The sequence below is a fragment of the Euprymna scolopes genome, chromosome 3, assembly GCF_053919585.1.
Source record: "Euprymna scolopes isolate OS-2025 chromosome 3, ASM5391958v1, whole genome shotgun sequence".
NCBI classification, from domain to species: Eukaryota; Metazoa; Mollusca; class Cephalopoda; order Sepiida; family Sepiolidae; genus Euprymna; species Euprymna scolopes.
In genome coordinates, this window is record NC_136484.1 from 124,476,559 (window position 1) to 124,489,493 (window position 12,935).

Sequence of the window (12,935 nt, forward strand, 5' to 3'; positions counted from 1 at the left end):
TCTGAATCTACATAAGATTCACTGAATTCCAATTCAGCAGAACTGTCAGGTCCTACTTGAAAAAATAAATATTTTCAATTTATTTATTTTTTTTCAAGAACCAAATGACTAAAGTAAACAATTTTATAAAAAAAATGTTCTAATTTGTTTTAAGTCATTAGATTAGTTTTTTGTTAGAAAAACATGAGTTTCAAATTAATTCCTTAATGTTCAACTTTATTTCTAATTTTAATTTCCTTTGCTATTTCTCATTAATAATTCCATTTCACATATTTTAGACTTTAAACCCTTACTTCAACTGTTACCAGTATTTGATGAGATTGAAATCTCTGTAGATCTATAAGAAAAAACATTAACATTCTTACAATGTTATTAACCCCCCCCCTCTCCACACATAATTTGCTCAAGGTTAGGTAACCATCCTTTTAGTCTTGTAAAACAAAGTAATGTATGAATAGAAAATTACAATTACAAATAAATTAACAGAAAAAAAACTCTATACTCGTGTATCTGGCAAAAAAAAAAAAAAAAAAAAAAGTATCCACACAGAAAATTAGAAAAAAAAAAAAAAAAAAATAGAATTTTAATTAAAATATTAGTTTTATCAGGGTGGGGGTCACTGATTATTACTTGGTGGAGATGTCTGTCATTTCACTTTTGCATGTATTTGTGCCCTTAATATCTAATCAGCAAAATACAATAAAAATGATTAGAATTTTTTAATTATGCTCTAAATTTTTTTTTCTGATCATTTTGGAGATACTTATTTTGGCTTGATACAAGTATATTGGTTTTCCTATAATTTTTTTTTTTGTTTTGTTACCCCTTTAATTTTATGGATAAGCACTGAATATTTAAGTTATATTGACAACTCAGGAAAACTTTAAAATGTAAGAAATTTGTTTTATTTTTACATATTCATATTATAAATATATTTAATGCTATATGTGAATTGTATTTATTCGTTGAATTAAGTTACTGACTTTGGTATTTATGGTTTAATTTTATTTTTTCTTTTCTTCCCTCCCCCTCAGAAAAATATCGATGTACTCTTGATGATGATGTGAATATCATGGAACATCTTATGGAGGATGATATCCACAGCTGATAGTAAAACAAAAACAAAAAGTCATGGTGATGTGTTGGCCTGCCATTGCTTTAATTTTGGAGCCATTCAAGACTTAACATAAAGCTGACATGAAGATTACAAAATATGACAAATCTACCAAAGAAATTTTATTTTTTGTGATAAATAAAATGAAGAAAAAAAAAAATCGTTTCTTGTAAAGAAATTTTCTTACAATTTTTGTATCTAAAATCTTTTGTAGGGATTGGAAAGAGATGAGTTACTAAAGAAAAAAAAAAAAAAATTCCAATCTCTATAGTTACAAATTTTCTCATAACTTAATTGCTAAGAATTTTGTATATAAAGGTATTAGGCATAATTAAATACTCCCAAATTTGTTTTTGAGAGGACAAATTTGTAAATACAGCAATTATATAGAATTTCCAGCAGAAAGAGTAAAAAAAAAAAAAATAATTACTGTTACCAAGATTAATAAATTACTTTCCTATTTATTTTCAGTAGCTTTATTTACACTCATTGCATTCATAATCTTGTAAATCTGCTGAATTTGTTTAATTTTCAAAGATAGCTGTATCTTTGGTGTAGAATTAATAACCCTAATAACTATTACCAACATGTAATTTTCAACACATCATAAAATCTAGCACTATATTTTAATCCGTCAAGGCTATGGATGCAAAAAAAAAAAAAAAAAAAAAAAAAAAAAAAAGCACTTGACTCTATTCATTAGGAAAATTCTACACAACTGCTAAAAATGCAAATATTGAATTTGTTCTACAATTAAACAAAATTCCTTAATCTGATTTTTCAAGAATCAAAATCATGAAACGAATTTTGATAAAAACATTAGGAAAAAGGCTTGTTTGGTATTTTTAATCTTTGTAAACGGACATAATGTAGTTCAAAACTGTTTAGATGGCTAAAATTAAATTTTTCTAATGTATTCTAAGAGCCCTCACAATGAACTGGATAGTTGAGGAAAATGGGTTGCACATTACATTTGAAACGGATGTTAATTTTATAAGTGTTCAGTAAGTAAAGCTTGTCTTACTAACATGTACACTGAAGGTTGATATTTTATTCCATTTTACTTTTTTGGAAAACTTAAAATGCCTAAATTATATTTAATGTGACTAATTTGTGAATTAATTTACTGACTTCTGTTAATTTTATTTTCCTTCAGAAAAATATCGGAGACGTGCTCTTGATGATGATGTGAATATTGTGGATCGTCTTGTCAACATGATCTGTAAGGGTTTTGTGGAGGACGATGTCATCAGATGATAGTAAAACAATGCCGGGATACGGTAGTACTGCTGTTGCCTTAACCTTGGAGCCAGTTAATCTCCACATGAAGCAGAACAACTTTTAAGAAAATATGAAGACAACAATTGCAGAAAAAAAAAAAAATGTTTATGAAAAATCTTTATTTGTAATAAAACATTAAAGTCTTTTTTGCAACTTGTGTGAAGTTTCTTCTCCCAAAAATATTGAAGTGGCATTTTGTTAATGTTGCTTCTTAAATCACCTATGCTCTTAATTTCATCCAATTCAGACGTTAAAAAAAAAAAAAAAAAATCTAATTCAAATTCACTTTATTCTGACATTAGTAATAACATCCAGCAATAGACATGCATAATGATTAGAGCTATGACAATATTCTTTTTGTTTTGACGCAAGTATATATCCTGTTTATCAGCCGAGAACCACATCACCCTACATTAGTGTGTATCCATTGATATACACTTGAGTCCAAACAATAAGAAGAACATGCTGTTATCCTAGCCCTAGTAATATAATTTTTAAGACTATACTATTAATTTCCAAACTCATGGCCAGGTTGTTATCCCTCTTAATCACTTCTGTGTTTTTTTTTTTTTGGCAATTGGCCCTGTTCTCATCTAAACCAAGTTCTGGGTAATTCTTTAATTACTAAAGTGTTAAGTACATATCTTGAAAGTTTTCTTAAAATTCATCAATTAGTAAAATAAAAGTTTGAGTTATTTTCAAAATATTACTATTTTAGTAAATTAACTTTTAATCTAAGAATTTAGTTCTTTAAATTTACTTGGAACAAAGAACTTTTTTTTTGTTTTGCTGTAATGATTAAAAATATTGCTTATTTATTTGTATAATTTAACTTAATGAACTCTACAAAACAGAACTTGTCAACATAACTAAAACAGCTTATTTCTGCTATTTAAATTTAATATACATTAAGATCATGATTTGAAATGTTTTATTTAAATCAGTCAAAAAATTAAATTAAGATGCATCTTCCTCTGCAGCTGCACTTCCTCCAACAGACGCATCAGCATCTTCTTCCTTTTCACGTTTGGATTTTTTGGCTTTCTTATGCTTGGAACGATGATGCTCAGTTGGTTCTTCTTCTTCTCTGTGCTTCCTACAAAATATAACAATTTGGAAGGTTACAAATGAAAAATAAAACATTAGTAAATTCATTGTGCTTAAAATCTCATCAGTTTTAATAAGCCAATAGTTCTAGCATTGGATAATTCATTTAAGTACTTAAATGTGTTTGATTAGAAAACTATTTAAATGATAAGGAACACTTATTGAAGGGTTAGATTTTTTTTTTTTTTTTTTTTTCCCCAAATTTTCAGATTATTAATAATTTTACTCTTAATAGAGTAAAAAAAAAAAAAATATATATATATTTTGGAAAACTAAAATATTTAACAATTTTATCCGTATATTGATGTAAATGTTTGGCGTTTATATTTCAAAATAAAAACTCACCTCCGTGACCGATGCCGATCTTCCCGCTCTCTATGTCTGTGCTCCCTTGTACTACGTTCTCTTTCATGTTCACGATCTCTTGACCAAGAACGATCTCGATCTCGATCCCTGTCACGATCTCGTTCACGGCGGTAACTACTCCTAGATAAAATAAATTTTAGTTTAAATTCAGCAAAAATGAATTGAAGATAATTGTAAAATTCTGAGCTTAAAAAAAAAAAAAAAAAAAAAAACGTACAGCTTTACATATTGGCATGATAATGAGTTTTATCTTATCAATATTACAAAACTTTAGATAAAGACTCACCGATTGTATTCTGAATCACGAGGTGGACTTCGTTCACGGCTATAATCCCATCGATCATTAAAGTTGTTAGTCCTGGATGTAAATAAAAAAAAATCCTCAAATGATTATATCAAAAATAAAATCTTATAAGACCAAATTAAACCAGAACCTAGCAATTGAAAAACTCAAGATTTACCAAAATCCAATGTTCTTACGAAATCTGATGAGGGATTTTAAGCAAGCTTACTCCAAACAATCAAATCAGGAGACATGTAGACTGACAAAACCCAAATGTATATCAACATCTATTTTGGTTAATAGCTTCATCTTGGAAGCCAAGGTTTCTAAAACTCAAAACTTTAATATGTCAAACAATCATTTTATAATGTAGAATTGTGTACAATTTGTATTGTCCACCAATCAACTTCGATCGTCTTTGAAAATAAAGATTAACAAAGAAAATCATCCGATGTGTGAAGAATTATCTTCCGCGATATGTAAAACTACAAATTTGAACAGCAGCTTATCAAGTATAAACTTAATTTAAATCAACAAATTGCACCATTTCTTAATATTCTTGTAAATTGCCCAGGGTTTTATTTTAGCGAATATCTAATGATTCAAATCTGAAAAGCAAACAAAATATAATTTAATAAGGACCAAGACGACTGTTTACAACATTCACAGGAATCGTTTAACATTCACAAAAAGCAAGCAACTTGATCAGTTGCTCTTGAATATGGCCTAAATAGTAAAGTTTTCTTCTTGGCCAGAATCTCTCCTATATTATAAAAAAAAGAAAAATCTGTATGACAAGACAAACAAAATATATTCCAAAAAATTGTTCAAGTATTAAAAAAAAAATTTTGTAGGCATTACAACATCTTGATAGTTTTAAGTGAGTTATCTTCATTATTATTGTTCTTTTCAAAATAATGTATAAGACAGCTACTATTTTGTTACTCATAAAATTTGATTCTCTTATAAAACTACTTGATCAATTTATGTGATTTAATATATTTTCATTTCATCATCACTACATATGTCAATTTTTTTTTTTTTTTATATATATATATATGGGGAATTCTGGGCAAAAACAAGTTTCTTCTATATTAATACAATTTTGTGAATCCAATAACTTCTAATACTATTTCAAATTACAAAATTAAATCCACATCTCTTCAATAAACGAGTCAGCCATTTTAATACTTTTTCATTAATATTGTGGAGGGAGGGGGTGATAAATGAAAATAAAGTCTCCTAGAGGACATTGGGTATATACACGTCTTAAGCATATGTGATCAGTTTTATAACTTAACGGAAAATGTTAAACATAGCAATACTTGATCCTATATATTGTCCATTCACACAAAACTGCTGTACTAACTCGGAAAAAAACCAGTTCAACCCAACAAGAGTGATAATCAATACAAGTACAAATAAGTAGCTTGCCATATGCCAGTTATGTGAAAATGGTGCTGCTTGAAGGTAGGGGCAGCAGTGAAATAGTTACTGAGCAGAATCTTTAGCAACAGTAACAAGTCGCGCATGCATAGTTCCCTTCTGGTGCTGCATGTGAGATGCTGCCACAAAAAAAATAGTGAAAAAATGATGAATGTGAGAAGCGTTAAGAGCCAACGTTGCCTTTATATTTTTCTAAAACTTGGTGAAAATGTGATGGATGGGGGTAAAAATGGGGGAATTTGACCTCTTTGGAGCTCCTGATGACGCCAAATCCCAATGAAAATGGACAAACGGTGCAGTTTCAGGTCTTATTATATAGACAGACATATCAAGTTTTTGAGTAATATGAAAAAAGCTCCATAAAGGCACGTTTTTTTTAGCCTTAAACATCCCAGAGGGATGCGAACCAGAATTTTGCCAGGGTTACTCATACTGAATTTATATTAACAACAAAGGCCGCCACATTTTGGCCAAGTTTCAGAAAAACCCAACAGATGGATCAAACGCTACGGGGCAAAAAGTATCATTTTGGGCTATTTTGAGACATTTTTGACCTCTTGAGCCCCTGGGAATACCGAATCCCAATGTAAATTGATAACGGTGCAGTTTCTGGCCTTCATATGTGTATATTCAAGTTGACTACAGTGAAAAAACACTATATCAAGTTTTTGTTGAGAAATATGAAAAAAAACACAAAAAGGAGCATTTTTAGCACTGAAATTCTCAGAGGACGCGAATCAGAATTTTGCCAGGGTTACCTATACTGGATTTATATTGAGAACAATGGGCTCCACATTTTGGCCAAGTTTTAAAAAAAATCTAATGGATGGATGCAAAGTTATGGGGTAAAATGTGTCATTTTGGGGCATTTTTGACCTCTTTTGAGCCCCTGGGGACACAACAGGAATTTTTGCAAAGAAAAATTTTTTTTTACTGTGCACATCTATTTAATAAGATGAAATTTTGCCAAAAATTTTAGGAAAGACTAATGGACGGTTATCTGGCAATTGTTCGGACACATGGAAGCCACTGAAAACGTAGGTTTCTCTCTCCGATAAATCGGGAGGGAAAAAAAAAAAAAAAAAAAAAAAGAGTTAATTTCCATGTATAGGATTAAAGAAGAAACCTTTTGAGATCAGATAAGAGTTATTTTGACAGACACATTTCCTAATAGAGCGTTAATTATTCAAAGTGTCAGAATTTCGATTATTAGGACTTCTATCTTGTTGAACTATAAGCGTTTTCAAACCAAATCCTTTATTTTATTCATGAGGTTAGAATTAAACAAAGGAAACGTTTAGATAAGGGGTTCAGTTTGAATTCTACAGATTCCAGAGTTCAACCAGATATACCTGAAGAAGGTTAGACGTTACATCAGCCAAATCGCTGTGAGAATAATATCAGAGATGAGAACAGTATCCAAATAATACCAATTATTAATCTTCATGTCAAAACTTCTAAACTATTGGCATTTTTATTTTTTGTACATAGCAAATCACAAATATATACCTACTGCACAACCATCACGCTTAAACCATTATGACCTGAATTATGATAGAGATTATTAAAAAAATATGTTAATTTTAGATGGCGGCATACTGAATGTAAGCAATGGACAGTTGCAATCTGGAGGTATCTGGCATCTACCCAGATACTGAACTTATACATAGAAGGCGTGTTTAAATCAATTCCCACTTTATTTATGCCATTATATTCATTTAGTTATGACTGAATAAATTAGTTCAATCAGGTTATAATGGGTTAAATGTGATCAAATTTCTAATTCATGTGCATTAAAAGTACAAGACATTTTCTTACATACAATAAGAATATACACAAGTTTCAATAAGTTTAAAAAATAAAAATAACAGTTAACTGCTGCCACCAAAAGAAAGTCTTATCACCAAAGCAAAGGTTTAAAAAAAAAAAAAAAAAAAAAAAAAAAAAAAAAAAATTTGAAAGTACAGACCTGCGGCCAGAAACTGACAGATGCCTATCAAATGATAAATTTGAAAAGAGTTTTTTTGTTTGTGTTTAAGAACAGTAATATCTTCATGGATCATGTCAGTGTTCAGAGATTTATTTATTTTTTTTTTTTTGCATCGATTATTTAGAATGATTTTTAAATTTTATGATTGAATCAGAATTGAATAAAGATAAGAAAGAAATGGTTTTGTAAAGGGATTGCATCAAATGTAACACAAACAAAAAATGTGAGAAAAAGAAAAAAATAGAATTAAAAGTTCAGGGGAAAGAGGGGGCATATAATGAAAATAATGTAAAAACCCAACTTAAAATTTTAGAAGTAGAAATTTTACCTTACATTAGCAATAATAATATCAAATATTTGAAATGTAATTTGACATGTATTTTCCTTTATATTGTAGTTTTGATTCAATATTTTAAAGTAAAGAAATATATATTAATATACTTATAGTGAAAAAAGTTTATAAGTAAATTATGAGTTATGTACCCTTTTGATAACTACTTAAAAGTTTGTATTTGTTTCCCCATGAGAGCAAAATGTGACACAAGGTCGTTTTTAATGTGGGGGGAACAATCAGCTCCACAAAAAAAAAGTAATTAAAAGTACAAATTGCTTAAGTATAGAAGGGTTTCCCCTACATTGAATAAGGACAAATCAACTTAAGTGTAGCATTAGAACAGATACTGCACTTAGATCTTAGCCTGAAGGCCAGATACTTTTTTTTTTTTTTTTTTTTTTTTTTTTAATAACTTTTGTTGAATTTTCGTAAATAAATAAAAATAAATAAATGAACGTAATTTTAGAAATGCAATTTTGTCAACAGGGAAAGTATTTTTAAATCCTCTTAGGTGACAAACCAGAGTTTTGCAGAGGATAACCAGTTTGTATTTCATGTAAATAATCAGTAATCCTAACTTTTTCTAATAAAGGATTTTTTTTTTTAAATATTTATTTAGGTAGCATTATAGTCCCATGGAGGACAAATCAAGTGTTTGATCCGACACCAACTCTTAGAATTCCAAAATATCAAACTTGAACTCCTTATTTTAAAGCCTTCCAATATTCAGTAATAATCAAAGATTTTCTAAAAATGTGATTCCAGCTCCTAGCATTCTAACAAGTCACTCTGACTTCTCCCAAAAATTTCAACTCTGATTCCACAATGATGGGGAAAGAAAAACAGTTTTCCCTTCCAAATTATTTTACGATTAACATAGAATTTTTTGTTGTTGTTTTTTCAAATATAAAAAAAACTATATTATATGAAAACAGGAGATAATGATTTTTTTAATGTACAGATAAACGCTGTTAAACTTTTTTTTTTGAATAGTAATAAATGAATACTTGGCTGATTAGTGAATCCATTATTTAAATTTTACTTGAATGTAATAAGAAACATATGTATATTAATAAAGCTATAAGAAGCATATCATTTATGAAGACAAAAATTATGAGTACAACAGAAAAGTGAATAATCTTGGTGCTGTAGTTGTTTTATTATGCTCAAGTGCTGGGATGTACGCCACATTTTAAAACAGAAATTGGGAACAAGACAACCAGAGTCGAATATGACTGTCAGCGAGAACCAATGATCAAAAATGAAAGTGTGAAAAATTAAATTATCAAAGATGTTCATCGATTACAATGTGTGCGTCAATATATTTTTACAAATAATTTTTACAACACATTTTTTGCAGAGAAGTGTTGCCTTTTTCTTTTTTCCTACATAAAAGCACATGATCACCCATCTAATACTGAGCAGGCTCAACATTGTCCAACTCTGGTAATCTAACAAGAACTGGTGTTAGAATGCAATTATGCTCTATCATAATGTAGTGCTTACAAGTGACAGGCGGGAGGAAAAGGTCATAAGCGATCTTGCCCATCTTGATTTCGACCTTAATCAGTTATCAAAGATTGTTACCTAAGTAGCACACTACCCATTGGCAGAGTGGTACTTAGGTAACAATCTTTGATACCTGAAGTAAATAAAATTTAAATTTTGTAGAAAAATAATTTTTCAAATTTTAGTTACAGTAAAATAGAAAAAGTACCTGTCCCAAGGTGGATAAAATTACTACTTTTATGTCCTCTCATGAAGATTAAAATCAAGATATAATACTAAACCTTATGTCTAGAATTCTAATTCTAATCTTGATCGAAATCTGCTACATGATTTTGATATTAGAAAATCATTAAAATTTAAGGTTTATGGGTGGTCCTTAGATAACAATTACTAATAATTACAAATTATTTTAAGATTTTAACCCCCCACCTTTCTTTTTAAAAGATTTCTTAAATAGCATTATTTTAGTGTTTACCTTTTAGTAATTGGTAAGTTTAATCAGATTAAATCATGATTTTTAGTCTACAAAATGATGTTCCACTAGTTTTAAGTATGAAAATATATATTAACAAAATTATGAGATAACTTTTTTCTTTTGTACAGCAATGAATTAGGTTTATTTTTTTTATTTAATATCAACTGAATAATGATCCAAAAAAAATAATAGACATTTAAAAGGTGTGTTTTCACCTTTATTAATATATATATTATAAAATAAAAATTATTAATAATATATATATTAATAGAAATGTTTTTCTGTCTTTTGCTCACACACAAAGCTGACACCATATAGTCATTTTTTTTTCTCTACCTACATTCGTCATTTAATCAGCATTCTTTTCATCAACCTTTTTGTTGATTTCACACCTCTGGTTCATAACTAATTATTCTTATTTATAAAAAGTTAGATGTGTATATTTACATATTTGTATATACATGATTCACTCCTAAACAAATTAACCAATTATTATAAACAGCTTCTAAATGTGCATCATGATGGCTATATTTAGTTTTGTTTTATGCAAAGGGATTAAACCCTTCATAAGAATTCAGATATCTCAAATTTTAATAAGCATTAGAGATTACTTATAAATAACTACACATTTCCATTTCTTCAGATAATTTTAATAGTTTTTTAGGAGACAATATGGACATTAAAATATTTCAGATTTTAATTAAATTTGATCTATAGTCATTAATTAAGTGAGATTCCCTGATTTTAATTTCTTTCTTATGATCCCTTAAGCTTAAGTGTTAAATTTCAGATATTTTCTAGAATCAACCCAGGTAATGAATTTTAATCAGAATTGAAATAAGGATTATGCAAGTATTGATTCAAATTTTTGTTAGGGGGAATTAATTTTAACCACCCTGGAATGCATATTTTTCTAGTTCTTTATAAATTTATGGGTATAAACTTGAAAACACTTTAAAGCATTTTATACAATTCAAAAATATAAAACAAATGAAATTAAAGACTCCTGGATAACTAACAATGCCAGTTAAATGGAGATTGTGTTAAAATGAAGAAACTATTTTGTTTTCACTAAAACTCAACCCATGACTTTATTACAATAAGAAATCTGTATAAAATAAAATTAAAATTGAAGTTATCAACTATTGTTACCATATGATGCATCATTTTTTTTTATATATATATTCTTCCTTTACTGAAAATATTTTCAATTAACTTACCTGTTTTCCCAATGAGAAGGTGCATTAGTGTATTGATTAGAATAAGGATGATTGCCCTCATAATTGTAGTTTGATCGTTCTTCATAACCAGAGTTTCTACAGAAAGAGAAAACAGAAAAAAATACAAAATCACTTGGAGTCCTAAAAATTCCATTTTAGAGTAATTAGGTGTTAAACTGCACAAATAAAAAACATCTAAACAAATGCTTGAATATAGTTTTTCTCCAAGTTACAGATTTGATTTTAATAAATCATAAACATGTATATGAGCAATAAAATTGATTTTACAAGATTGTTTTTTCTTTTTTTGCACATTTTCAGATAGAACAAGTGTTAACAAGGAGAGAGAGAGAAAGAGATAAGGGACATAACTCAGTATAAGCAGATGCTTGTTAAAATACAATTGACAGATCGATTTTTTTTTAAATGTCATTTTAAGCAAAAATATTACATAATTGTCATGCCAAAAATAATAATATATTAAAAAATTACAAAATATCGAGTAGAAAATTATTTTCAGTTAAAAGTAATTTTTGTGGAAAATTGGGTAAAATTGCATTTTTCTTAGATGTTATAAAGTAAACAGTAAGAGTGTCCACGCAGGAGACATAACTCTATAACGAATATTTTAGATTACTTGTTCAATGGCTACAATATTTGTTGTTTATAGTGATAGATATTTTTTTTTTTTTTTTTACTAAAAACACAATAGCAGTTGTTCTACTTAATGAATTTTTTGTAATTTATGGATATATTACTATTTTCGACATGACAAATACGTAATATTGTTTCTGCTTAAAACGATATATTCAAAAATTGAATTTATTGACTAGATCTTAAAATGCATTTAAAGTTGTCATAGACTCTTGAAAATTCAGTATTTTGGAATGTGAAAGGAGAATCTATCATTAAATGTGCAATGCAATACAATTATAAGTGCCTTTTTTTTGTTTTGAATAAAAATCACTCCAGACAAGGCATGAAACCACTTGATATAAGGAACTAAAATAAAAATTTAAAAATAGGTGGATTCTTAAAAACGATATTGTTTCTGGGATCTTTATTGATGAATCAATTAAAATAATCTAAAATTAAATAAAAAGGTTTCATTTTGTTTTTTTGTACACAACAGACATACATACCTATCATTGGCTTGGTTCGGAGCTGGATAATAAGCTAAAAAATAAGATTTTAAAAAGTTAGATATACTTTACAGTATTAGAAAGGAAGGCTATCATATATTAACAAAAAAATTTAATACATTTAATTTTAATGATAAAACTGATGCATCAGCTGTTCATTAAGTAATGGTTTTAACATTTTAAACAATATAACAATTTTTACCTTAAACAAGTAAATCGAATTTAAATACATTGTGCATAAAGGCAAACTGAATACAGAATAAGGCAATGTTGTTTTCAAATTGGTTTGGTGAGAATAATAATTGCTGTTATGTGTGTGATACTATCGACGTCCCCACCCCAAGAGCCAGCGTCTTTGGAAGCATTGGGAGATGATTCACTGGAAATGAAAGGGTTGTCAGAAGTGAAAAGAGCCATGACCCAAGACAATGGGAGGAAGTAATTCACAAAAGGGAGTTGATTTTTTTTTTTTTTAATCAATTTGTTCAAGCTGAGGATGGAGCATCCTACCAGATGCCAAACATTCACCCACTAACTCAGATATTCCAACCAATAGATCTTTTTGAGATTCTGACTGTCCCGTTAAGTTCAATTGTTTTGTAATGGGATCCCAGGCAGTGCCAGGTATCCTGTTCAGCTAGATGAAGATGGGAGAGGATGAGGTATGG

The 12,935-nt window shown here is 28.6% G+C and overlaps 2 protein-coding genes across 12 annotated transcripts in view; one reads left to right on the plus strand and one right to left on the minus strand.

Moving 5' to 3' along the window:
- LOC145258318 (uncharacterized) overlaps positions 1 to 2,540 on the plus strand; it is a 376,867-nt gene extending 374,327 nt beyond the window's left edge. For 7 of the 8 annotated variants that reach the window (XM_080116446.1, XM_080116404.1, XM_080116458.1 and 4 more), the window contains one exon: positions 2,271 to 2,540. In XM_080116446.1, coding sequence (XP_079972572.1) covers positions 2,271 to 2,371 — 101 coding nt within the window. In that variant the 3' untranslated portion in view covers positions 2,372 to 2,540. Of the gene's footprint in view, positions 1 to 1,034; positions 1,277 to 2,270 lie in introns of those variants that run through there. The other variant, XM_080116424.1, reaches the window with a different exon arrangement.
- Positions 2,495 to 12,935, minus strand: part of LOC145258332 (uncharacterized) — a 48,203-nt gene continuing 37,762 nt past the window's right edge. For 2 of the 4 annotated variants that reach the window (XM_080116523.1, XM_080116531.1), the window contains exons 12-16: positions 12,268 to 12,301; positions 11,126 to 11,221; positions 4,155 to 4,226; positions 3,848 to 3,988; positions 2,495 to 3,491 (exon numbers count right to left, since the gene is read on the minus strand). In XM_080116523.1, coding sequence (XP_079972649.1) covers positions 3,353 to 3,491; positions 3,848 to 3,988; positions 4,155 to 4,226; positions 11,126 to 11,221; positions 12,268 to 12,301 — 482 coding nt within the window. In that variant the 3' untranslated portion in view covers positions 2,495 to 3,352. Of the gene's footprint in view, positions 3,492 to 3,847; positions 3,989 to 4,154; positions 4,227 to 7,566; positions 7,591 to 11,125; positions 11,222 to 12,267; positions 12,302 to 12,935 lie in introns of all 4 variants that reach the window. The other 2 variants (XM_080116512.1, XM_080116501.1) reach the window with 2 other exon arrangements.